Raw genomic sequence first — 27873 nt, 5'->3', positions numbered from 1 at the left:
AATTGAATTTGTATTTTAGATTTGTTTCTGTAGCAACACCTTGGCAGAAAGATCTGAGACAGCCGAGAGGGCTACTGAAATAGTCCAGGCGAGAGATGATGAGGGCTGGAACTGGGGCAATAGTGGTGGGAATGGAGGGATGAAGAGAAATTCTGGAAGTGTTTGAGAGGTAACATGACTTAGTGAGGGAGAACAAGGAATCAGAAGTGACTCAGGTCTCTCCCAGTTGGATGGTGAAGTGGATGAAAGTACCACCAACCACTATTGGAAGGGGAGAGAGTTTTGTAAGCAAAATAATGAATTTATCTTTATACACAGTGCATTTCAGTTTTCTGTTGGGTTTTCCTGCAGAGATTTTTACCAGGCTGCTGTGCATATGAGCTCTGGAGAAAGATCAGAACTAGAGATGTAATTGTGAGCACAGAGGTGGTAGTCAAAACCATGAATGAATGCAGTTGTTCAGATTAAATGAGCAGAATAAGGAGAGTCATGGTCAATGGTGATCAAAAGGTGACTGACAGAATAAGAGAACAAGATATTTTCAGCCTTAATGATATGTAAGAGTGGCTGGAAAGAGAATGGGGTATGAGAAAGCTAGAAGAAGAAAAGGTTGTTATCAGAGAGTTGAATTCAGTCTTTCTCAACTGATTCATGAGAATTAAGATGGGAATTGAGCCCTAAGGCCTCAAGACAGGTGTTCTCAAACTGTAAGCTTTTCACCCAGAAAGCCTGTTAAAACATTGCTGGGGGCCACACCCAGAGTTTTGATTCCATAGGTCTACAGTAGCACCCTTGATCTGCATTTCTAGCAAGTTCCTAAGTGATGTTCATCAGTGAGAATCACAGCCCTAAAGTATCCATTGTTCGTAATGAATTAACTTCTGTCTTATGCATCTAGCATACTCTGAGTTATGTATCATCCTTGGGAAAAATTGAGGTAATAGTCACTCAATTTATTTTCTTTGTTCTATGATTCAAATAAGGAACTCTGATGGAGAAAGACTGGAAGGTGTCAGGCTTTCATGACTGAATCACTAGACTCTAGCATAGGTTAGACATTCGATAAATATTTGTTTACTGGAAGGTTAGAATGTCCATGGTACAGTCAGGGGAGTGAGCAGCTGATCTGAAAGGGTTTATCTCTGAAGTCAAGATCAAGGACCCATAAGACAAAAGTTTGTGTTCCTCTGCGAGGACCTTGAAATCTTTCAGTATGACAGTAGGAACTGGGGTAGAGAAGACAATGGTGAAGCAGGTGCCAAAGTATAAAATGGGAGTGGGAGAATGACTTGGAGGCTGACGGATGACATTGATAAGGGAATGAAAATGGTAAAACCCACTTGCTTGAATTTCAGAAGGGATTTTTGCATGAGTATGGAGGAACAACAGTTTGGAAGTTATCTTCGAACAGCATGCCTAAACCAGGACATGTGTATATCCTATCCATTAATTACATTGTGTCTTGCTTTTTTATCATTATAGCAGTGCCCTAAGAGTTTACCTGCCTGAGCAAAAATAATGTCTACACATTTTCCCTTTCTGTACAGTTTTGTAATTCCCACCATATGCATTCTCTTTCTTTCATACATATTTCCTATTAAGATCATTCCTGAGAATTGTATGTGTCTGGTTGCTATTGTGAATGAGATATATTTCTTCTTAGAGCTCCCAATGGTGACCGTGGCCTAGTGTGTGTTAGTTTTAAATTAAAGTTGTGCTTCTTTGACTTATCCTTTGAAGTGATTGTAACACCTTAACAACTTCTTCACTAATGTTAAATAAAATCTTTAACATATGTTCATTTTTATATCGGTATGAGAGTTAAGATTTTTGCCTTTTTAACAATTATCTTTTAACAATTGCAGTGAATTATTGCCCAACATTACTGAAGGAGATCGGATAGAATTTCATATAGGTTTTGCATCTAAGTCCACAAATTGGATAGAATATTCTTTTTGGAGCAATTTGTCAGGCGTTGGTATCAGAGCAATGCTAGCTTCAAAAACAATGTGAATAACTCTGCAAGATTTTCAATTTTATACCACTGTTATAGAATTGAATTTGGCTATGCCTAGAAAGTTCCTTGAAAGAACTCACTGATAAAAACATCTAGCCTTAAAGGATTTTTGGAATTTTCTCTTTGATAATTGTTTCCAATGTTTCTACAATTACAGATCCATTTAGTTTTCAACTTCTCAATAATGCTTGGTATTTAACAATTTATTAGGTACTTGAAATTTCTCTGAGATTTTCAAATTTATGAAGGTACAATTTAGTAGTATCCTATAATTTAAGAGACCTTCTTTATAGTTGTTGTTATATTCCATTTATCATTTAGGTTTTATTTATAATTCGTCTTTGTTTTCTAGATTAAATTTGCTAGAGGCTTATCTACTTAATTCATCCCCCCATAAAAAAAAACCCTACCCCTCGGCTTCATATTATATTGGATTCTTAGTCACATAATTTCATTCTTCATTTTTAATAATGAAATATTTAAGGTTATGAATTTACTTCTGAATATTGCTTTCAAAGATTTGATAAGCCATGATCTCATTTTTGTTATTTTTTTATTAGTCTGCCAGTGTTTCTTTGGGCTAATACTTGCATATAAATGTGTTCTGAAATATTCATGCAGCTGAATACTTTTGTTTAAATTTGTTTTTAAGTTTATAAAAGTCTTACATTATCATCAGAGAACAGGGCAAGTGTGATTTCTACTCGTAAGAGTTTGCAAAGGTTTTCTTTGTGGTGTTAGCATATGATTATTTTTTTAAATGTTATCTGAATATTTGAAAAGAGTGTATTCACTGTCTATACACTATAATTTTTGACATTTATTCATTAGATCTTATGAATTATGTTTTCAAACCTTTGAGGAACATTTTTGGGTTCTACTTTATCTGTTATAGTTAAATTATGTTAAAGTCTCCCATATAAACATTTCTATAATTTTTCTTGCACTGCAGGGGTTTTTTTCCTCTGCATATTTGGATACTGTTTTGTTTTTGTTTTTGCCAAAAAAAAAAGAGTTCATGAATACAAATCTTCAATATAGTTTGCATCTTCTATCAATATAAAATGAATCTCCAACATTACTGTGTGGTTATTGGTCCTTTTTTAAAAAAAAATAGATAAGTGACATGATTAGATGCCTATTTGGAGAATGGAAAGATTGGAATGAGGTGAGACTGAAAGATGAGAAGCCAGTGAGAAGGCTCTTACAATGGTCCAGGTAAGAAACAATGAGCAATTGGATTAAGAAAAAGGATACAGAGAGGTTTTTAGCAAGTAGAATCATCAAGACTTTAAATAACTTGGACTGAACTGCTTTGAGGCAAGTGAGAAATTGCTAAGGGTAACACCTAGATTTCTGAATTAGTTGACCATTATCTAAAAAATAATATATGAGGAAGACCTGGGCTGGCTTTTCAGAATAAGCCGTTTTCTAAAGTTCCTTCTCTATATATTCATCCCCAAAGACTGAAGCAAAGATCTAAAGCTCAGTGTTGAATCTTTGTTAGTTGATTGCTGACTCAAACCAAAGAGTCTACCTTAATATAAAACACTAGGCCAAATACTAAATTTCAGGGAGATCACACTTCTTTTATGTGCTAAGAGCTCTTTCATAGATTGGAAGAATAACTTGGACTAAGAAGGAAGGAATAAATGTCCTATACCATCCCCAGGGTAGTCCATAGGTGAAGGTTAAGTTTTCCACAAGAGGGCAGCATCACCTAATAAATGATGTCATTGAAAGCCTCCTCCAATAGGGGTTGAGAAGGTGAGGCTGAAAGGGTAGACCAATGAAGGTTCAGGGAGCTATAGGACCTGCCACACTATGAAAACCAAGGGCCCTACTATCTCCAAGGCCATAATTATAGCCACTCCTAAGTGACTGGTAGTGGCAGATGTCACTACAGCAAGGAGAAAGAGGACATGGAGTTCACTGAGGGAGGGTGAGAGAGTGATGCACCTGAACTCTTCCATTTTTCTGACTGGGTCAGAAGCCACCACTGTGGATGGTCTACAGTCCTTTGAAGTGCTGGTACCTCTGTGTTTCAATGTTTCAACCAATGCTTCCCAAGGGCCTTTATTTCTTTGATCTTTTCCACCCCTAATGGTTTCCCAGCAACTCTTGCTCTCTGAAGACTAGGTTGCAAAGCACAATCCGGTTTGATGCTCTCCTTATTTAATAATGGTTGGTTACTCCAATTATGCTTCTTTTATACCCAGGGGAAAGGAATGGGACTGAAATTCATTGAGAACCTATTACATTAAAGGCATTTTATAGAAACTGCCTCACTTAATCATCACAATAATGCCATTATACAGGAACTATGATTTCCCATGTGACAGAACTAGGAAGTAGCATACATAGGTCTATCTGGCTCCAAAATGAGAACTTCCAAATTCACCAAGCTGGCCCTTCAAGAACCCTTATTTAAAACATAGATCATGACCTGTCCAGGATTGAGTCAGTGACAATGTGTCTATTGTACAAGGCATTACTTAACATGCCACCTCCTACTCAGGTACTCGGGCAGGCATGGTTTAATCTTAGATACCAGCAGGTAGTAGATCAATGGGATCCCGTAAAACTTCACCCTTACTAACTCACTCAAATCCCTTTCCCTCTAAATATTCTTTCCTCAGGATCAATCATTTAGATGGAGAGCATGAAAATGATGGAAGAATTAAAGATGGCGTCCGTGTTTCTGGCTTGGCTGACTAAGGGCATGGTGGTCCCAGTTACTGAGATAAGAAGCTTGCGAGGAGAAGGAGATAATGTGTTAGGTTCTGAGCGTGTTATGTGTGAAATGCTTCTAGACATCTAAGTATAAATGTCCAGTAGGAAGTTGGCTATAGGGGTCTGGGGCATAAGAGATACAGTCATCCACATATAGATAATAATGGAAGCTCAGGGACCTGGTGAGATTTTCCAGTCTATTAATGAAGTGAGAAAAGGGTGGAGCTAGGGGAAACACCAACATTTAAGGGATGGTCAGAGGAAAAGCAGGTGGTAAATGAACCTCATTAAAAAAAATGAACAGAGAAGTAGGAGGAGAACAAAGAAATGGGGTATCTTGTGGGACATTATGCTGTACACCAGAAATTGACACATTATAACTGACTAAACCTCAATAAAAAAAGAAAACAAGCCAGTCTGAAAAGGCTACAAACTATACGATTCCAACCAAATGACATTCTGGAAAAGGCACAGCTACAGAAACAATAAAAAGATCATGGCTTCCAGGGGTGTGGAGAGAGGGAGGGAGGAATGAATAGATGGAGCACAAGGGATTTTTAGGGCAATGAAGTTATTCTGTATGCTACTACAGTGGCTACATGTCATTATGCATTTGTCAAAACCCATAGAATGTACAAGATCAAGAGTGAACCCTAATGTAAACTATGGACTTTGATTGATAATAATGTGCCCATATTGGTTCATCGATTGTACCAAATATGCCACACTAATGAGGGATGTTGAGGGTAGGGGAATATATATTTGTGGGTGGGGAGGGCTATGTGCGAACTCTGTATTTTCTGCTCAATTCTGCTGTAAACCTGAAACTGTTCTAAAAAATAAAGTCTATTTAAAAGAAAGAAAACAAAAAATAAAATCTTTACCAGTTAGATCCCTCCAAAAAAGAAAATGGGGCATCTTGAAAGCAAGACAGAAGAGTTTCACAAAGGAGGGCATAATCCAGAGCAACAAAGTCAAATGTCATATGTAAATCATATCTGATGAAGACTGGAAATAATCCATTAACTTGGACAATTAGGAGGTAATATATAACTTGTTGTTGGGGATTTTTTTGGTTTTTTTTTTATTGAAGTATAGTCAGTTTACAATGTGTCCATTTCTGGTGTACAGCATAATGTTTCAGTTATACATATACATGCATAATTATTTTCATATTATTTTTCATTGTAGTTTATTACAAGGTATTGCACATAGTTCCCTGTGCTATACAGTATGAACTTGTTGTTTATCTACTTTATATATAGTAGTTAGTTAGTATCTGCAAATCCCAAACTCCCAATTTATCCCTTCCCACCCTATTTCCCCATTCTGGTAATGATAAGTTTGTTTTCTATGTCTGTGAGTCTGTTTTTGTTTTGTAAATAAGTTCATTTGTGTCTTTTTTTAGATTCTACATATGACTGGTATCAGATGGTATTTTTCTTTTTCTTTCTGGCTCACTTCACACAGAATGTCGATCTCCAGGTCCATCCATGTTGCTGCAAATGGCATTATTTCATTCTTTTTCATGGCCGAGTAGTATTCCATTGTACAAACATACTACAACTTCTTTATCTAGTTTTCTGTTGATGGACATTTGGGTTGTTTCCATGTCTTGGCTATTGTAAGTAGTGCTGCTATGAACATTGGGGTGCATGTACCTTTTTGAATTAGAGTTTCCTCTGGATAGTAATATATAACTTTTGACAGAATAGTTTCAGTGGAGTTTGAGGGCTCAAATTCAGACTGGAGTGAGTGGAAAGCTAAATGGCAGGTGAAGAAGTGGAGACAGTGAGTATAGATTCTCCTTTTGAAAGACTGGGTATGAACATAAGGAAGAAGACGGGGCAGGAACCAGAGGGGGAAGTTTGACTGCGGGAAGACACTTTCTAATAAAAATAAATAACATGGAAAAACATAGGCATATGTATAGGATAAAGGAAACTAAGAGAGAGGGAGAAGGATGCATTCCAGTAGTGCAGAGCAAAGATGCAGCAGCAAATTGAAAGAGAGACCTATGGAAAGCTCACCGTTAAGGAGATGCTTTGGCAGTAATAGAATGACTGTGCCCAAATATGTCCTTGTCTTCCTTCTCTTTATAAAAATTTTTCTTCACAAGTTTTTTTTATGAAAGTAAATTTGGTTTCTGGCTTGGAGAAGGTATATTGCCAGAGTGACTGTACATGTGGCTGAATTCCCATGGGCCACAGGGACAGCTCCATGCTCCGCACCCCAAGCCAGGCCTTGGCTATACTCATGGATGCCCCTCCTCGGTGGGATGTGGGCTTCCCTCCAAACCACATGCCTGCCAGCCTCTGGGCAGGTCAGTCCTGGATGCTGTGTTCTTATCTTCCTTCTGCCTCTGCTGCTCCACTTATCTGGAATTCCTTTCCCTTCTTGAAGGCTTCTTTATCAAATACTACCTACCTTTTAGCTCAAATTCCACCTCCTCTATGAAGTCTTACCCTAACAATCTCTTTGGAAGTGCTTTCTCTTTCTCTTGAACTCTAAATAGCAGTTGCTGTCTGAACAAGCCATCCGACAATGACACTTCACCCTGTGAAATCTCCTTTATTGCTTTTGTTTAAAAATGTATTGCTGGGGGGAGGGTATAGCTCAGTGGTAGAGCACGTGCTTAGCATGCATGAGGTCCTGGGTTCAATCCCAAGTACCTCCATTAAAAAAAAAAGTATGGCTAATTAATTCATCACATGTGTGCCTTTCTCTCCCCTATTAGACTGCATACTCCTCAAGGGCAGGACTTCTATCTTAGAGTTTGCCACAGCCACCGGAGTGCCTACCATGGCTGGGAGGAGGGTCTCTTTAAATCTCTGTGTGGTTCAGCAGTGGTGGCCTCTTCTGAAGGGGGAGATAGGAAAACTCTGGGTTAGGTAGGCCCTGGGTGTGGATGGAGTCATTTAATCCTCTCAGTACCAAATAAGGAGACTGAGTCTTACAGAGGGAAAATAAATTTATCCCAGATGACGTGGGCAGTACATGGCAGTGCCAGGATTTGAACCAAAGGTGCTTTCTCTTATGCCATTCTACTTCAGTGGCCTGCAAAATTCTGTTCATGTGAAACACCTCTTTCCTTGGTGATACTGATTGACATGACTCTACTGAGGTTTCACTACCAACCAAGTGGTTCCAGCGGCTCCTGCACCTTATAGCAACTCTCCCTGTATCTTACCTCCTGACAATCAGCTTGAGGATCCGGAAGGAGCCTTTGATGAGGATGAGGGCCTCTTGGCGGGAGCCATACAATGGAGTGCCATTAATATTCACCAGCTCATCGCCAGTCCTCATCTTCTGGGACAAGGCTGCCTTGCCTCCATCTTCAATCTGTGTGGCAGAGAACAAAAGAGAAAGCAGGTGGTGAGGTGGGTCTGTCCCCCAAATTCCACTTCTTGGGTTCTTCCAACCTCTGAGTCACAAGTAGTTAAGCCTGATTACAGGCATTATTTACTGAAGGCCAAGCTTTGGCAAGCCCTTGAGGAAGAAGGAAACAGAAATAATGTAGTCTTTGCCCTGGAGAAATCCACAGTCCAGTTGGGGAGACAAAAACTTCTAAACACAAAAACGATGTTCAGCAGGAGCCCCTAAGGTAGCAGCAAGGGATAGCACACTGTGCACACAAATTAGAGCCAGAAGTCCTAGGCTCTCCCAAAATGACCTTTGGCAAGTCCTTTTCTCTTTTCGGGCAGACTTTGAAATCTGACAAACTGAGTGTGAATCTTGGTTCTAGTACTTTCTGTCTGTGTGACCCTAAGCAAGTTACCTAACATCTCTGTGTCCCAATGGCCTCATGTGTGAAATCTAGATAACATGTGTGCCTATCTCACAGGGTTGTTATGGAGTATCTGGGAACAGTAAGTCCTCAATAATTGTGGACTGTGATTGTTTTAAATTGAAGTATAGTTGATTTGCAATGCTGTGTTGGTTTCTGGTGTACAGCATAGTGATTCAGGTATATATGTGTGCGTGTGTGTGTGTGTGTGTGTGTGTATTCTTTTTCATATTCTTTTCTGTTATGGTTTATTACAGGATATTGACTATAGTTCCCTGTGCTATACACTAGGACCTTGCTGTTTGCCTATTTTATACATAGTTGTGTGTATCTGCTAAACCTAAACTAATTTATCCCTCTCTGACTCCTTTTCCCCTTTGGTAACTATAAGTTTGTTTTTTATGTCTGTGAATCTGTTTCTGCTCTGTAAATAAGTTCATTTGTACTTTTTTTTTTTAGATTCTACATATAAGTGATATTATACAATAGCTGTCTTTCTCTGTCTGACTTACTTCACTTACTATGATAATCTCTAGGTCCACCCACGTTGTTGCAAATGGCATTATTTCATTATTTTTATGGCTGAATAGTATTCCATTGTATGTATATGTATATATGTGTGATATATATATCACATCATCTTTACCCAGTCATCAATGGACATTCAGGTTTTTTCCCTGTCTTGGATATTGTATATAGTGCTGCTGTGAACATTGGGGCGCATGTATCTTTTCGAATTTGAGTTTTCTCCAGATATATGCCCAGAAGTGGGATTGCTGGATCATATGGCAACTCTGTTTTCAGTTTTTTAAGGAATCTCCAACACTGTTTTCCATAGTGGCTGCTCCAATTTACACTCCTACCAACAGTGTAGGAGGGTTCCTTTCTCATGTGAGCTCTGATTTTTACAGCAAAGAGATTGACTCTGAAGACCTTAAAGGTGGCTTCCAGCTCAATACTCTGTGAGTGGAGCTGCAAATTCAAAAGATACAAAATAACTGATTAACAAGTGCCTAGCATAGTGCTACCAGTGTCTGGCACACAGTGGACACTGACCGAAAGCTGGAAACACGGGTGTTCACTGTTTTACCACAGTCTACAGAATTTCCACTGGCCATGGCAATCTTGGTAGGAATGTAGTCAGGCAGGGGGGCATTGAAAGCAAAGGTAGAAATAATAGCCACTGGGGTAGGCAAAAGCAAAGCAAAGCAGAATGTCCCCCAAGGGTCCTTATTATAGCTTCTTTTGTAGAACTCACAAAAGTGAGTTCTGCCTGTTGGAATATCAATTCCACCCTTGGTGGCAGGAGCCATCTCATCCATCCATTAATTCATTGCTCAAGTTTTTAGCTAACTTCTAGTATTCATGGGACAACTTGCTAAGTGCTAGAGATACAAAAATGAACAAAGCAGACATAGTTCACAGCTTCAGGGGTGGGTTACCATTTAAAGTTCATATGTCCATGGAGATGGTCAGGTGAAAAAAGGTCCAACCCACTAATGGAATCAGGAAGAGATGTTTGTTTTCTCCCAGGTGCAAAAGATTTGAGAATGATTAAATCCTTAGGGAAAGGCAGATTCTAAATGGGGCAGCTAAGGGCTGGTCTTTGCTGTAGATAGTTTTACATTTACTTCTACTCTTGTTCCAATCTTTCTTTCAGTCTTTTATAACATCCCTCCAATGTAGCCCCACACCATGTAAGTTAGCATTCTGCTGAGCTTTAGGTTGGCCAGCTCATGTGCAATTTGGCAGAAGAGACCTCTGAGTACAGAGAAAAATGTTAATTCAGGATTTTAAAAATCCCATCCAATAAATTGAAATTCTGAGTTAAATACACAGACTGTTATTAAATTTATTGCTGCTAACCCAACAGTTTTTTTTTTAATTAACCTTTGTCTGACAAATCATAGGTTAGCCAAGTGACATTGAAAAAAAAAATATATATATATACCTTTGTTCCAATACCTGGGCCACCACTCAAGGCAAAACAAGTCAATATTGGTAAATGGGGGCCAATTCTCAGCAAATTAATTAGGATCACACTCTTATTTCCATTGTCATTATCATTATTCCTTCACAGTCACTGCTGAGAAAGGAAAGAAAAGAAAGAAAAGAAAGAAAAGAAAGAAAAGAAAGAAAAGAAAGAAAGAAAGAAAGAAAGAAAGAAAAGAAAGAAAAGAAAGAAAAGAAAGAAAGAAAGGAAGAAAGAAAGAAAGAAAGAAAAGAAGCAAAGGGCTATACTTGAATTTCAGAAGTTCTATTTGAATGACTCATTCCTTTGGCATCCATGGAAGGATGTCAACATCAGGCAGGGCTTTCAACAGGCATCAGCCATCTAAAAGGGTTTCCTTAGGCTGACAAAGAACCACAAACAGGAGTCTAACTAATGAATGCTAATAGATTTTTCCTGTTGATGTACATTAGTCTTAATTCATTCTACCCATTTTTTTAAATTCACATAACTCAATTATCCATATTACTGTTAACCACAGCAAGTCTTTCCTTCAATATGTATTGATATTAAGTCCCACCTCGGGTTAATTAAGTACTTTGTTACATTAACAAGATCTGTTTATTCTAGGCCAGAAAATGAAAGTAGGGGGGGAACCTTTTAAACGAAAATGCTTAATTATTGCTGCAGTAAGAGCTCGGGCATTTTGCATTCCCTCCCACCCCTTTGGCTGCTACTATCTGAATCCTTGTGGTAACTCCTTCTTGGGCTGTAGGTGCAAGCAAATTGTCCACGCACGTTTTTCTGTTCCATGCCCTTTCTCAGTCACCAGTAGCATCGTCTTCAGAACATGAATAGTAGTAGTTCCATTTTAGCATAACTGTGAGGATTGTCCTACAACAAACCAGCAAATTATGGCCTCCCAGCACAATCCCAGAGTATGGAAGGGTCCAGATCAGGAAATGAAACTCCATTTGGTTGAAGAGCCCTTGGACCATACCTCAAACTAGCTCTTTCCCAGAGCCAGGGCATTTACTGAGCTATACAACAGATTCCTACTTATTCCTCCTAACTTACTGATTCTTTTAAAAAGTATTGCTCCCTCCTCCACCTCTAGATTCCTGGGATCCAGCATGTCTTCCATTTATTGTTTGGCATCCCGAAAGCTAGTTCTCCAGGTCAATGGCTCAACCATCTATATATTTGTTTATATAGAAGATGAAGCAGCTGTTCATTTTTCTAACAAGGAAAAAGAATGGAAAGGAAAGGAAGGGAGAAGAGAGGGAGGGATGAAGGGAGGGAGGGAAGAAAGAAGGGGGGAAATAAGATATATATATATATAATATATATATATATCTTCTTCTATGTGTGTATATATATATTTTTTTCTATAAAAGATTTTATTTTTCCCTTCCCATCTCGCCACTCATAACTCTGGCTGGGGTGTAAGACAGGTGTGAATCAACAAACATGTTGAGAATAACATGTCTTGCTTGAAGGGCTGTATAGCATCATTTGATGCTGTCCATTCAGTAAGGCTGGTCAACTTTCCAGCTCTTCCTGAATCAGCCCTTCAGGGTGGCTTTCTTGTTTCGTTTGAAGTGTTGTGAATTCTCAGATTGGACCCAGACGCATTGGAATGTCAGTATAAACACACATCACAAAGCCCAATGTAAACAATGGTTAACTTACCTGTCATTTTGGATTATCCAAGTGATCTCTGGGCTAGCAGTGAGTAGCCCAAGTAATTGAAAACTGATTGCATAAAGGTCATATGACAAAAAGCCAGCTGGTGTCTGGAAAGTTGGGAAGAGCTGATTGACCTTGGACAAGTCCCTTTCCCGTCTTTTGGCCTCTTTTACCCTTAATGGTAAAACATAGAGGTCTGACTAGATGATCTCTGAGGACCCGTGGAACTCTGACATTCCGTGACCTGTGAACAGCTAGCAAAGTCCTTCTGCTGACACAGATAATCACACTGTACTTTGCCTTCACCCACAATTCACTCCTTCAGAACTGACTAATCAACTTCCGTCTCTCATCTCCCTGAGTTTGTTCTTGAGTTGTCCATCAGGATTGGAACGCTTATAAAAGCACACTGGGTTGAGACACTGAAAGAGATTCCTGAAGCCCCAGTTTGTGCTAATGAGTTGGCGAATTAGAAATTTTTGATGGATTTTCAGTGAAGCATGGAGTACTGTAATAACTGTCAACAAAGTGACAAGTTGGCCCCTTGAGAGTAAAGGCAAAGAAAAATGGACTTAACAGCACTTATTGGCTTCCCAGTAATTTCTGTAATAAATAAGAGATACTAGCAGATACTTGCTTGAGTCTTTTGACTAAACTAGGAAATATGAGAAAGTGAAAGAGAAAAGATAAACTAGGTTTATCTTGGGAAAAAAATGCATCAGCAGGAGAAATACCATCTGCAACAATAACCAACAAGTATTGAATGTTTATTACAATAGTGTAAGGGTAGTATTAATAGTCAATGGCATGATTGTTAATACCTCTGCTTGCTACAAGAAATTTACTGGAAAAATGAGGCACTGACCAAAACTTTGTTGGCCAATTATAAGAGCCAGTTATAGGAGTAAACCCACCAAATCAATCCGCGGGTTCTGCACCCGCGGGTTCATCTTTTTGGTCAATTTCATGGATGTGGAACCCCACCAATAGGGAGGGCCAACTGTAAGGTACTTGAACTTCCATGGATTTTGGTATCCACAGGGGTCTTAGAACCAATCTCTGACAGATACCTAGGGTTGACTGTACCCACCCATTTCCCTACCTCCACCAGCTTGTCTATAGTCTAAGAAGGCAAACAACATAGCTAATTTTGTAATTTTTTTTTAGAAATACATAAACGGAGGTCTGCCCAAAATACAGTAGCTATATTGCTTAAAAAAAATAAGAATATCTTCTGAATGTCTTTATCACCCTTTAAAAGCTTTTCAAGTTTTTAGTAACACTCAAGACACCAATTCAGCAATTTGGTCTTTTCTGGGGAATCAATAGAGAGAAAATGTAGAGATGGAGATAAGCTGGTTTTGAGAAGTTTAAATACTAGGAAGCAGGATCATCAAATAGTAGATAAAGTGTGTGCTTATTCTGAAACTTAGTTTGATTTGAGCAGACCACAGGTTGGGGGCTGTTTCTGATCTGCCTTCTCTTACCCCATTGCTATCCCTTAGAATCTGATCATGCTCGGAGAGATTAATCAGAGTGAGCCAGGCAGGGGAGACACAGATTTGAAACCTCTGCAATCTCTCTGACATGGCTTTCAACAGTCTGATCCCAGGTTGCAGACGTACAGGCTGCCCTAACTTGTTTCTCTTAGCAACTCTCTCCCTTCAAAATACCTCTTCAATTCCAAAGTCGTCTCTATTTGAAAAACAAGAAACCACTGTTCCTAATTTCATCTTCCCTACCTTGCCCCAGCTTCCCAAAAGGCAAAACAGAAAACAAAAACCTCTCTCTTAAATAAATGAGAATTCATAACCATCCACCAATTAAAGAGATGTAAGTAGGCCTGGTTCTAAGTAAGAATTCCTATGTGGAGCTAGACTGAGGTGGTAGACACCAAAGGAGAAGATTTTCTTTCCTTTATCAGCTAAGAAGTAGATACCCAACTCGTACAAGAGCTTGCCCTGGAATGTAAAGTCCTGTGCATCAGGCCCATTGGCTCTCCTGACCTTGGACCAAGGAAACTGTGCTGTGCCCCACAGTATGACCTCTCCTTACAGACAACTCCTTCCTCCCCAGCTGCTTAATTATCATCTAGTTTACAAATCCTCACAACAAAAGCCCTCTAAACTCCGACTCATTAAATTTCCCTGAGGATTAGCCCAAGTCAAATTCTAAGTATCTTTGCCAAAAACTCAGTCTGTCCAGAGCCAGGTTCAGCTCTAGGAATTTGGTGATGGGGAATGGGATAGGGAGTCAAAACCACTGTACCCTACATCAGTGACCAAAAGTGAGTTTGGCTTTGCTCCTATCTAGTCAGATCAGTCCTGCTATCTCCGGAAGTTAGGTAAGGGGGACAAAACATCACTGTGCAAGAGTAAACTCAGAGTTTCTTACATTATTAGCAAACATATTTATAGGATCCTTTTTGCACTTTGTCAACCACAGCCATTTGTTTACCTTGAAGTCTTTTGCTGACATTAATGTTATTAGTGTCTGTCAAAAATGTTATTTAGCCTTTGGTGGTTTAAAACAGTAGTGTCCACAGTGGATTTATTGATCCCAGGCCATGCACAAAATGATCTGCTGGAAAGGGAGATAATGAAACTTCCATTTTATATTTATGTTTATCTAATTTAAGAAAAAATCAAGCCTTATTGGTTTTAATATCGGTGGTGGTCAATTATATCATCCATAAGGAAAATTGTGTAGATTGGGGACACAAGCTCAAGGCATTAATACTGATGTAAATTTTTATTAAAAAAAATTGGCCAGATCATAGGGGACTAAAACCATAAAGCTTTTAAAGGGAGAATATCTTTGCGACCTTGAGGTGGGCCAATTTTTGGGGGGTAGAATACAAAAAGTAATAACCATTAAAGAAGTAGTGCTATATTGCAGTTCATCAAATTTTTGAAAAATGCTCATTAAAAATGTCACTAAAAAAGTGAAAAGGCAAGCCACAGACTGGAAACATAGTCTTAATACGTACATCTGACAAAGGACATATATCCAGAATATAAAAAGGACTCCTAAAAATCAGTAAGAAAAAGACAACCAATTAACAATTGATAAAAGACTTGAACAGGAAGTTCACTAAAAAAGATAATCAAGTGCCTGAAAGGCATATGAAAAGGTGCTCAATATCATTTCTCATTGGAGAAATGCCATTTAAAATAATGATAAAATATCACTACACATCCCCCAGAATGTCTAAAATTAAAAACACTAGAAATACTAAGTATTGGCAATAGTGGACAGCAAATTGATCTCCACATTGCTGGTGGGAGTGTAAAATTGTACAGCCACTTTGGAAATCTGTATACCTTCAGACCTAGAAATTATACACCTAGGTATACCCAAGAGAAAGCAGCACGTGTCCATACACACACACACACACACACACACACACAGAAAGACTTCATTGTTCATAGCAGCTTTATTCACAATAGACAAAAACTAGGAATGACCTATCAAAACATACATATACACAAAGTGGCATACTACATAACAATTAAAAAGAACAAACTGCTGATACAGGCAATGAAATGGATGACTACCAAAAATATTACATTGCAGGGAAAGGTGTTTCAGTATAGCTTGGCAGTAGAGTGCATGGTTAGCATGCATGAGGTCTTGGGTTCAATCCCCAGTACCTCCATCAAGAAACTTAAAAGACATATTACTAAATGGAAGAAGCTAGTCTGAAAAGGCCACAAACTGTACGATTCCAACCAAATGACATTCTGGAAAAGGCACAGCTACAGAAACAATAAAAAGCTCGTGGTTTTCAGGGGTTTGGAGAGAGGGAGGGTGGGAGGAATGAATAGATGGAGCACAAGGGATTTTTAGGATAATTAAATTATTCTGTATGATACTATAGTGGTGACTACATGTCATTATGCATTACAGAATGTACAATATCAAGAGTGAACCCTAATGTAAACTATGAAATTTGGTTGATAAAAAAAGAAAATAATATTGTAAAAAAATTAATAAACAGAAAATTCAATTAAAAAAATAAATAAACAAACAAACCTAATTACCTCCCTCCCAAGCAAAACAAAACAAATAAAAACAAAAATACATATTTAAAAAAGAAAAAAATATTATATTGAGTGAGAGACCAGACTAAAACAATACATACTGTATGAGTCCATTTTATTTAAAGGACAAGAACAGACAAAACTAATCTATGGTGATAAAACTCGGAAGAGTGCTCAACTTTGAGAGGGTCTACTGGCCAAGGAAGCATAGGAGCGTAACTTTCAGGGGTGTTGGAAATGTTTCACATGTTGATATGGAAACTGATTACATGGACCTAAACACATCTAAAAATTCATTGGGATATGTGCATTTTACTATATACATAAGTTATCCCTTTATTTAAGAAAGAATTTTAGGGGGAGGGTATAGCTCAGTGGTAGAGTGTGTACTTAGCATGCACGAGGTCCTGGGTTCAATCCCCAGTACCTCCGTTAAAAAAAAAAACTAATAATAAATAAGTAAATAAGAATTTTTAAAAAATCAAGAACCCTACACTATATAGAATAGATTTTTGAGGTAGGGCCCAAGGATTGGGCACTATTTTCACATACAGTTTTAACCAAAGCAAAACATTTCACTTACAGGGTAAGCCTTTACAAGTGCTATAATTTACGAATTTGCCCATTGTTCCTTTGGGCTTTGAGACAGTTTTTATCTACTCCCCTCCCCCTGCCCCACCACTCTTACAATAAGGTGAATAATTTCAGTAGGAAATGAAAATGAATACACTTCATTTTCTTTACCTGCCAACTGGTAAAGATGAAACGTGTTTTGTTTTATTTTTAATCACCAACCAATTTCTATCTTGACACATCATAAAGCCAGAATCAATCCCTTGTCCAATCTTGGAGCCATCTACTTCTGTGCCTTCTGTCTATCCCAGGTATGCCTCTTTGTCATGGTCCCCATGATTCCTCATACCTACTCTGAGAAGCATCGTTACTGCCTCCTATTGGATGACCTATGCTTCTTAGTGGTCTAATAAGCTATGAATTTCAGTGGTACAAGTGAGAAAAGACCCTTGCAGAGTTGATGTGGCAGAGAGAGTTCAGGGAGGACTGGGATGGAAGAAACTGGAGGACATGGTATGGTCGCGTATTAAAGACTTTGCTCCTGACTTCTAGAAGCGGTTGCAAGCAAAAGAGTGCACTGTATACAATGGTGATGTAATCTCCCTTGTATAGGGTTCAAATAGTCTAAAACAAACCAGAAAGTCCATGATGCCCCTCCCAGTATTAAGAGAGCATGGTGTGCAAATCTAGCAGCTGAGCCCAGGGGACTGAAAAGACCACCAGTCTTTTATATACCACCTAAAATAAAAATTCTGTAAATAGGACATATTAACTTTTGGAATTTATGAACTCTGCATGAATGCTTGTAAGAAAGGCCGAAATCAAAAATAAGAGTGGGACATTACTATATATACAATAGATAAACAACAAAGACCTACTGTATAGCACTAGGAACTATATTCAATTTCTTGTAATAACCTATAATGAAAAAGAATCTGAAAAAAATGTACGTATATGTATAACTGAATCACTCTGCTGTACCCCTGAAACTAACATTGTAAATTAACTACACTTCAATAAATTCTTTTTTTAAAGTGGGTGTTAAATTCTACCAGATTACTACACAGAACTGGGAATAATTCTACTTGGATTAATATAATCTTTATTTCTCTAATACCAATCTATTGTTGATGTTAAAAACTATTCTTCAAATTGATCAAAAGTGTCTAAACTTTCCAGCTGAATGTGAATGAGTTAGATCCAGCCTTCCAGCCCAAGAGGATGTGATTAACTATCCAGAGTCCAAACCATCCCAAAGCCAGGTTCACTCAATAACTCATTTCTGGTTCCCTGAAGCCATTTATTTATCACCCATTATGCAAAAAGCTAAAGACAGTTTCTAAAGAGTGCACACCCAACATTAGTCATTTCTGACTGGAAAAAGACCAGAGGACTAACACCCTTCAGGGAAGGGACAAAAGGCTGCCTCTGGAAACCGCTAGGTTTTTGCTCTACTGCCTGGAACCCACTTGTCCAGCTTCCTGGGCACCTGTGTGCCCTCTACCAGGTGGGGATCAAAGGGGAGGGGGCTGGCTTTCCATTTTCCACTGTTGGGCCCCTGAATTCTGCTCACAGAACATTGTTTGCCTCTGCCCAGGCCCCCTCCCCCCAGCAGTGATTTGAATCTTTGGTCTTCATTTAGTCCTTGGAACAGTGTTAGATAAAAAGGGGGAAAAAGAGGCATTTAATTTCCTCCCATCCTTCTGCATAATTGCTACCAAAGCCAACAACTCCCACAAAAATAACCTACCAAGGTACACATGTACATTGCAAAGGTAATCACAATAATATTCCTTACTGACCCTAGGAGAGATCCCATTTTAAATTAAACTGGCACACTTGGCTGCTGCTGTCACATCTTGCTACAAATCTGGGCACAAGGAAGCCATCACACTGTTCCGTTCCAAGCCACCATCCTGTGCACATGTTGACTGAGAAATGACATACTATCTCTTTCCTCCTCAGCAAGATGCATCAAATGACATAAATATTAACTACTATATATAAAGTAGATAAAAAATTTCATCTGTATAGCACAGGGAACTATACTCAATATCTTGTAGTAACCTACAATGGAAAAGAACATGAAAATGAATATATGTATGTATATGTATGACTGAAACATTATGCTGTATATCAGAAACTGACACATTGTAACTGACTATACTTTAATAAAAAAAAAATTTCCACAATTGGAAAAAAAAAGGTGGGGAGAGAAAATGTACTCAATTATTTCTGTGCTAGTATCGAGCAGGGACTCCTACATCAGAGCGTATTTCCCTTTGCAATGCCAGGATTCATTTGGGAAGAAAATGAAGAGATGATGGGCATTTGAGTTCAAAGTCTGAGGAATCAATAAAGGTAAAGCAGTGTGGGAGCCTTTGTCCTGGTTAGCAGGCTGGCTTTGCAGGTTAAGGCAGGATGAAAAGAAAGGACCAGACTTTTACCTCCTGTCCCTGCTCACTCCCCTACTTCTCTCACATTAAACACAAGGGCAGAGCCCTGTCCCTTCTGCTATGATGGGTGATCCCTTTTGTCAATGGACTCCACAAACCTAGGCACTGAGGGTGTTCCTCACAGCCAAGGTCACTCTGGTGCTTTTCCTCTTCCCTCCAAACTTTCTCCAGCCCTCCCTAACCACTTCTCCTGGGTACACAATCACTCTTCCATTCCCACCTCTCTCTCCCCAGGCATCTGAGCTTGCTTTCTGTTTTAACCTCCCCTCCCCGTCCCTCGCCAGTGCCTCTTCCTGGGTTTCTTATGGGCAGACATCAAGCACCCCTATCATTAACATTTGGCATTTATGTTCATTAATTGAATCAGAGAAACCAAGGAATGCTTCTTACAGTGTAAAGAGCAGCAAATTAGAAGCCCTACACAGTCTGGCCAGGTCTGTCTTTTTGGTGTCATTTCCCACACATACTGTGGTCATATTGAACTTTACTTTCTTCAGAGAAGTCAAGTCCATCCCCACCCCAGGACCTTTGCACTGGCTGTTCTCACCATTGAAAACATTCTTTTTCTAGATCTCTCTGTAGCTCCTTTCATCGTTTAGATGTCAGCTCAAATGCTAGCCCTGAGAGAGGCCTTCCCTGACCACCAGTATAGATTCCTTCTTTGTTTCCCCCATCCCAACCCTCATCATTCTCCATCACATTATCATGTTTTATTTTTTCCATAGAATTGATCATTTTGCATTAGTCCATTTATTTCTACATGTGTTTACTTTTTGTCAGAATACCTGCATTGTAGTGGGAGAGACAGTCAGACAATGTCTTTTGCCGGTTCTATCACTGGACCTAGGAAATGACATGTCTGTACTGAGCACATAGTAGTTGCTCAATAAATCTTTTTTGAACTTAGAATTAGAAGGAACCACAGGATATCACTCCACTCATTTACCTGATTCTGGACAAGTAACATTATTTTCACTTTTCTGATCATGTACCTGAGGTTCAGAGCTGTCATGTAACTTGCTAGAGAATCTATTTGGCTTTAGATATATTCTTCTGCCAGATTGTGACAAAACATTTTTGTTTTCCATAGGTATATTGCTACTTATGATCCTTAACTAGAAAGCCAGAGAGGTCTGCTTAAAGAGGCACTTGAGGTTTCCAAGCCTTTTAAAAAGCATTATTTTTATTATTGGCTCAGAATATTCTGGAATAATTATCCTTTACACTAAATAGCTCCTCTTTGTGGTGAGTGCCCAGAGGTGAATGCTCAACTCTTAATTTGGTGGGAGGGACGAAGCTTTTAAGTAAACTGAGGTGCATGAGAACAATATCTTGTATCCATATACGATTCTCTTTAGTTTGTAACATTCCCAGCCCTAGGACGTTAATTTAAAACACACACAAGCCCTCACAAACAGAGCATGAACACTGGGAGATTTAACTGCTCCCAGCATCTGGGAATTCAAAGCAACATCTACCCCACCTTCCTGTGTACAGACATTACAACAGGCCCTTTCAGTCTCCCATCCCTGAACATTTTAAGAGCAAATCCAGATGATGGGCATAAACCAGATTCTAATTTGATTTAGAGCTTAGTTAACCAATTCCCTCAGACCCCTAAAAAGGTGTCTGTGTTAGGGGGGGACCTGTCTGAATGAGGCAGCCCAGCCCAATTTCATGTGACTACAGTCCCTTCCTTAAAGGCCATTTGTTCAGTGTTTAAGTGTGATTTCATGTTTATACCTTTGTGAGGGTTTTCATAGAAACATATTCACAAGTCTGAAAAAAAAACCCTTTGTGAAGCCAGGTTTCCTGATTTGGGTTTTGGAAAATATGGCCACGATGAGATGAGTGAAAAAAAAAAGTTTAAATATAGGGAATATGCCTTCAGCCCTCATGGACAATAAGTGATAGGGAAGTTTTGTCAGGTCTGATTCAGATTACCTGTGGCTGCTGTGAATTATACGGAATTACAAAGAGTTTAATGGTTCTCTGGCAATTTGCCTTGGCTCAGGGCCAAGGCAGCTAATGCTTCAATCAAACTGCTCTCCCCACCCCCACCTCAAGACAATTTCTGTTCCTGTCTCAATCTTGAGTGTATCTGTGATGAAGCCTTCAATGACACCCTCCTACAAATGCCAACTTCTTTTTTTTTTCCTTCTCATTTTCTCTTCCTTCTTTCTGGGCGGGTCTGTTAACTGCTCCTGAAGCTTTGCTGAGACAAACTGCCTGGTTTATAAAGAGGAAAGCTTTTCAGGTTTTATTAAAAAGGAGATGAGAACAGGACACATATCAGTTGGTGCTATGCTTTTCCTCGGCAGTGCTGTCAGCTCGATCTGTTTCATCCTGATCAGGAGAGGTTCTGCACCACCCCTGCAGTGTGGGACCTAAGACAGTAGCCTCCCCCCCAACACCCTATGACCAGCTCAGTCATGCATCCCACCCAAGGCACATAACCCTGCTGACCAAGAGCATCCTGTCGTGTGGCAAGTCACCATCCTCTCGTTTGGAACCCAACTGGCCCCAAGGCTGGGATTCTGCCAGACTGCTGGCCTGACTTTCACAGAGTTGGTGCCGTGGACAAAAGCCAAATAAACAAAGGCCAAACCCGTCCTCCCCAAACGTGCAAAAACAGGCATGCACAACTTGGAGGTGCCATCAGCCTGGTGATTGCAAACAGTCTCGGTCCAGCCTCTCTCACGGGGATCCCTGTTCACCTCCATCTCCCCAGCCTCTCCTAAACTTCGCATACAACTTCAGCACTTCGGCACACTCCTGCCCCTGGCTCATAGGCTAACGTGATTCTGCGACCCTTCGCCCAACTGATTCCAAAGTCACACTTACTGGCCATACTCAGGAGAAAGCTTATTTTCAGAGACTAGCTGCCACAGAAGCAGCAGGAGGGAAGGGCAGAAACCACAGGATTCCTCCTCTGCGCTGATTGCCACTAACTCATTTCAGCTGCTAAGGGGAGGCCCTGTTGGGGGAGCCAGGAGAGGAAATGGGTTCCATGTACAGTCCACTTTAAATTGTTCACAATTACGTGCTCGAAAATAGCCTCTACTAAACATTTAGCACGCCCATTAGCACAAGTTAGAAAGCTTTAGGCTTGGCTGCACCATTGGCCCAAACTGACTCTGCTACTTCCCCCGGCAAAGATGATGAAACGATTGGCAAGTCAGATACGTGCAAGAAGGATAAAGGCACTCCAAGGATGGTGAAACCTGGACCCAGGAAGGATGGTTGAATAGGAATTTTAAGTACATAAAGAATACAGAGGGTGAGGACCAGCTGTTCACAATTTTGATTGAAAGCAGAACCAGAGGGAAAAGAAACTGAAATTGCAATGAGAGTGACTGATGTGAGCAAGAAGGAAGGACTTCCTGCCAGAGAAAGTAGGTAAATATTAGACTGAGTGGTCAGTCAATGAAGGATGTGGCATTTCCTTCTTTGGAGTGGCTCTTCTGTCTGCGCTCTTTCTGTGTGGTCCTCCCAGAGGGCGGGTGAAGGAGGAGAGAGGGGAAGCCAGAGGTCCAATCCAGTCCCTCTCTGCACTTGGAATCTCATATTTGTAACAATCAGTTATCTGTAACAGGGATCACCCGAGAGATGCTTGGGGAAAAAAAAGAATAAGCAACAAGCAGCTTGTTGCTGATCTCAAATCTTTAGATTTACCCCATTTCCTTAGCCCTTTTTATGAGCCAAGCTTTGGGGCCTGACCCCACAATCACCAGAAAGTGAAGACTTGCTTTTGGCTCTCCAGGGCCCCTAAGCCATGTATATGGGAACAATATTTTCTGAACCCCAAAGCAGGACATGTCCTGACAATGATATTTATGGGGACAAGAGGATAGAATTTATGAAATTAGAGCTGTCCTGGAAATCTGGGATGTATGATCTCTGTAGCCCCATATTATCTCTTTCTAAGGGTCCCAACACAGGAGGTGAGTTAAAACTGTGCCACGTGGTTTGAGGCCTGGGTTCTTTCCTTGTCAGCAGCAAGATCAGTTAGGACTGTGAAAAAGCCAGGGTCATAATAAGCCCCAGTATGAACTGAAATTCCTGTTGTGCAGGTTGGAGAAAGAAGTAGTATCTATGTCCTCTCTAGTACCCTCCCACTCTAAAACTTAGTAGGAACAGGGACACCCTACACCCTCAACTAGAAATAATACCATAAGGGTATAGAGGGGAAGAAATGCCATCTTCAACAAGAGATCCTATTCATTCATTCATTCATTCATTCATTCAAGAAGTGGTCCACAAAGTGTGGTCCCTGAACCAACAGCAGCAGCATCTCCTGGGAGCTTGTTAGAAATGCAGATTTTCAGCACCCACCCAAGATGTAATGAATCACAAACTCTGAGGGTGGGCCCCAGCCATCTGCATTTCAATCCCTCAGGGTGATTCTGATAAACTCTAACTGGTGAAAAATCCCTGGATCAGAAGTCCTAGTGGTGATGATCCCACTGCCCACTGGCAACAGTATCATTAACCAAAAGGACCAAAGCCACAGGCATGTTTGGTAGGCCTATCACTATCACTGCCAATTCAGTCGAAATGCCTTTCTGAATCCTGGGATCAGGGAATAGCCTGGCTCTTACTGTATACCAAATTACTCGAAGCCTGGGTTTCAAGGAGGTAACTGCTTATCTGCTCCAATAGGCCTTTTTTCAAATAGGCCAAAGGCTCTTGGGTTTCTCATTTAAATCCTACTCAGGCATACACACTCCTTAGGGGTGTTCTGTGTATATTTCAGCTCTTAGCCCTGATCTGAGTTTCAATGAACTGACTGGGGCTCACTTTGAGGTCCCAGTCGGGAACATTTTATCTTTAGCAGCATTATTTTTCCTTTTAAACAAACAGATGAAAGAGTCCCTGCTGAAAAGAGCGGGCCCTTAGATATAACTGACGTTATATTACAATAAAAGACAACAAATTATTCATTGTTTCACTTCAGTTTAAATTGACAAAGGTAATTGCTATAATCAACGGGCAACCTTTCACAAATGTTTGCTTGAAAGGAGAAGAAGTGCTTCCAGGTGAAACTGATCAAAGAAGAGGGGCCTGAGGACCACATCCTGGTAAGTGCCACCTGGTCTCCCCCAGAGCATCAGTCAATGAATGAAAAGTTATCTCAACACAGTCTCCCAGTTAAAAGCATTCACTTCTGGCTTCCAATGTAGTTGCTGGTTCAGTTAGGGAACTTGTACAGCACAGTTAAAGGCAGCATGCATGAAGAAAATTTCTGGGCTGATGATAATGTTCTATATATATTGATAGGGGTTTGAGATACATATGTGCAGGGCGTGCCAAAACTCACCCAATGATACACTAAAGTTTTATATATTTCACTGTATGTAAATGTTACCTCAAAAGAACAAAAAGAATGAACTATAAACAAGCATAAATGATATGCATGCTGAAATGTTTAATAGGGACCTGTACTGATGTCTTCAATTTACTTTGAAATGCATCAGAAAATAAGAGGGATTGATGGATGGATAGAAGGAAATCAACAAATGAACAGATACGTGATAAAACAAATATAGTAAAATGTCAATAATAGAATCTAAACGATGGGTAGATGAGTTTTCAATGGAAAATTCTTTCAATTTTTCTGTATGTTTGAAAAATTCTGTTCTAAAATGTCAGAAGCACATACCAACAGGCCTCCCAAAATGATCCTGGATCACATCAGAAAGACTGTTCATTAATCTATTCATTCCATAAACAATACACATAAGCTAAGACTGTGGTATGCGTAGGCATAGTTCAAATTCTGGCTCTGTCATTTAGTAGCACTTAGACCTTGGGCAAGTCACTGCATCTCTCTGAAACACGCCTTTTTTTTTAACACTTTAATTTTGTTTCTTTTGGGGGGTAGGTAATTAAGTTTGTTTGTTTGTTTATTTTAATGGAGGTACTGCGGATTGAATCTGGGAACTTACACATGTTAAGTATGCACTCTACCACTGAGCTATACCCTCTCCCCTTGAAACATGCTTCCTGATCTGTTCAATGGGGAGAATAATAATGCCTTCCTCACAGAGTGATTATTGGTGGAACCACATTTAAATTGCTGAGCACTTAATGAGAGCTCTCTTGAGTAGGGACATCTCAGTGAAGTGCTTCTTATTTCACCCCGCCCTGTGGGATTCACAGGGTCTCAACCTTGGAAATCCTTTTATGTCAACTTCCAACTTAATTGCTGATCACTTTTTGTTTCTTGGGAATTGTTTGTAGCTTGAGCCAAGACCTTAGATTATGGTGTTTGTACAGGACTCAAATGTTTTAACCAACTCCCCTGACATCCAACCAGGTTTGGGGTTTGCAAACTCCCTTTTGCAAATGAATTAAAACAAGCAAACAAATAAAAACCTAGAGAGCAACTTTTTTGGGGAAAAGAAGTAGACTGTAAAATTTAAGGAAAAGAGTGAAGTTGCAGCGTGGTCTAAGGTAGTTCTGCCATGTCCACTTGAACCCAAGGTCAAGATGCTCAAGCACTGGCTCATGGGCTCATCCTCTCCCACAGCTCTGGCAGCTTTTCTAGCCCTGGGATGACTCCCAACAGAAAAAGGAGTCCTACCATTTAGAGAACATATCCACCCCTTCTTGTTTGCCTTTTCCATTCATTTTTTAGAAAGATTCTCTTAGCATTCTTCCCGTTAATGCAGATCCCATCCTTCACTAATCAGTGTGAAAGAGGTAAAGCCATCCATTGTCAAGGCCAGGCCCATGCAAGCAGTTGCCTCTGGTTTTTGCAAGTCCTCTAGCTGGTCTGGAGCAACAGGGAGACTGGCTGTGTCCCCTAGGAAAGCACTGTCACACTTTGGGCCTGGGGAAGTAACTTGAGAACAAGCAAGTGGATAGGTACCTCAGGAGGTAATAAAGGACAGAGCTGGCCAAAGAGCAGAAATCCAGGCCTGAGAAGCTGTCCAGGAGGCTGCTTTATGAGCGCTCTCTGTAGTACAGGAAACTGTGCACCAAAAGTGCAATAGAATTTCTAGTGGTCAAACCTAATCAGGCTCTATCTAATTAAGGCATTTTAGGAGGCAGAAAGCCTTGAACAGCAAGTCTCTGCATAAGAAAGTGGTGACAAGTAAGGCTCTATCACTGAGACTCAACACATAACCCTCAAGTTTAGTTAAAGGATTAGAGTCTAGACTTTATATGCCTCACAGAGCCAACAGCAGGTTCAGGGAAAGGAAAATAGCCCTTGAAGAAAGTAAAAGATTTCTTTATATCTAAAGACTATTTTGTTGTTTTCAAAATGTACATAAACCCAAAGAGTATGTGGTATGTATGTATGTATGTGTACACACACACACACACACACACACACACACTGGAATACTACTCAGCCATAAAAAATAACAAAAATAATGCCATTTACAGCAACATGGATGGACATAGAGATTATCATACTCAGTGAAGTAAGCCAGAAAGAGAAAGAAAAATACCATATGATATCACTTATATGTGGAATCTTAAATAAAAGACACCAATGAGCTTATTTACAAAACAGAAACAGACTCACAGACATAGAAAACAAACTTATGGTTACCGGGGAGGGGGGGAAGATAGGGGAGAGGAATGAACTGGGAGTTTAGGATTTGCAGATACACACTACCATATAGAAAATAGATATGCAACAAGGGCCTACTGTATAGCACAGGGAACTATATTCAATAGCTTGTAATAACCTATAATGAAATAATATGACATGGAATATACATGTATAAATGAATCACTGTGCTGTACACCAGAAATTAACATATTGTAAATTGATTATACTTCAATAAAAAAATTAAAAAGTTCATAAACCCTTTATAAATACAGTATTAGCTTAAGGGATATTAAGGCAGCAACATAGAATAGAGGATTGAAATTTTTCATGATAGGATATGAGACTCTAAAGCCAAATATTTTTTTCTGACATAGCTGATACTCATGCCTTAACCAGTTATCAGAGCCCCAATCTTCTGCAATTTCCAGAAGATATGCTATAGAGGCTCATGAAGCGACTTTGGAGGAGACGTCTGTCAGTGAGGGTCAGTGGACAGTGACATTTGGAGGCCTTATTATGCATGGAGATGCTTGTGTTTCAGACTGGAGATGTGCATTGGAACCTCTAGGGAGTCTACGTGGGTTAACCACAACATATGGAGACGAGGGAGGAAAGAATTTATCAGCCCATAGTTGACTTATTGTTTTCTACAGACTTTATTCCTTAGTTTGCTCAAGTACAAAGCAGGAAGACTGGGGGCTTTGCTAGACATGTATCTATGTCATAAGGTTCCTTTCTTTTTTTATTGCTTTATAAGCTCTGGACACTACTCTTATCCCTTCCCCGTGTAGCCTGGCTAGGTGAGTAACTCCTATGTACTCCTGGAACTCTCTGCACACACCTCCACTTTTCCATGCACCTACCACACTTGACTGAAGTTGTCTGTTTGTGGGTCTTTCTCCTCTGCTCCACTGGGAACTCCCTAAAGGCAGAGACTAGGTCTTTCTCCTATCTCTTTATCCAGCACCTATGGGTGCTTAGTAGATATTTGTTGGACTGTTTGGGGGAACTTAAGGGTATTAACTGAGTTTGATCTTAACGTTGAAATCTAATGGTG

The 27873-nt window shown here is 39.8% G+C and overlaps 1 protein-coding gene across 1 annotated transcript in view; it reads right to left on the bottom strand.

The window, feature by feature from the left end:
• Window positions 1-27873, bottom strand: part of SHROOM4 (shroom family member 4) — a 200144-nt gene that overhangs the window by 96750 nt on the left and 75521 nt on the right. The window contains exon 2 of the mRNA XM_031445206.2: window positions 7941-8092. Within this exon, the coding sequence (XP_031301066.2) occupies window positions 7941-8092 (152 nt within the window). The remainder of the gene's footprint in view (window positions 1-7940; window positions 8093-27873) is intronic.

Source organism: Camelus dromedarius, chromosome X, assembly GCF_036321535.1.
Source record: "Camelus dromedarius isolate mCamDro1 chromosome X, mCamDro1.pat, whole genome shotgun sequence".
NCBI lineage: Eukaryota > Metazoa > Chordata > Mammalia > Artiodactyla > Camelidae > Camelus > Camelus dromedarius.
This window is presented reverse-complemented; position numbering and strand designations above follow the sequence as displayed.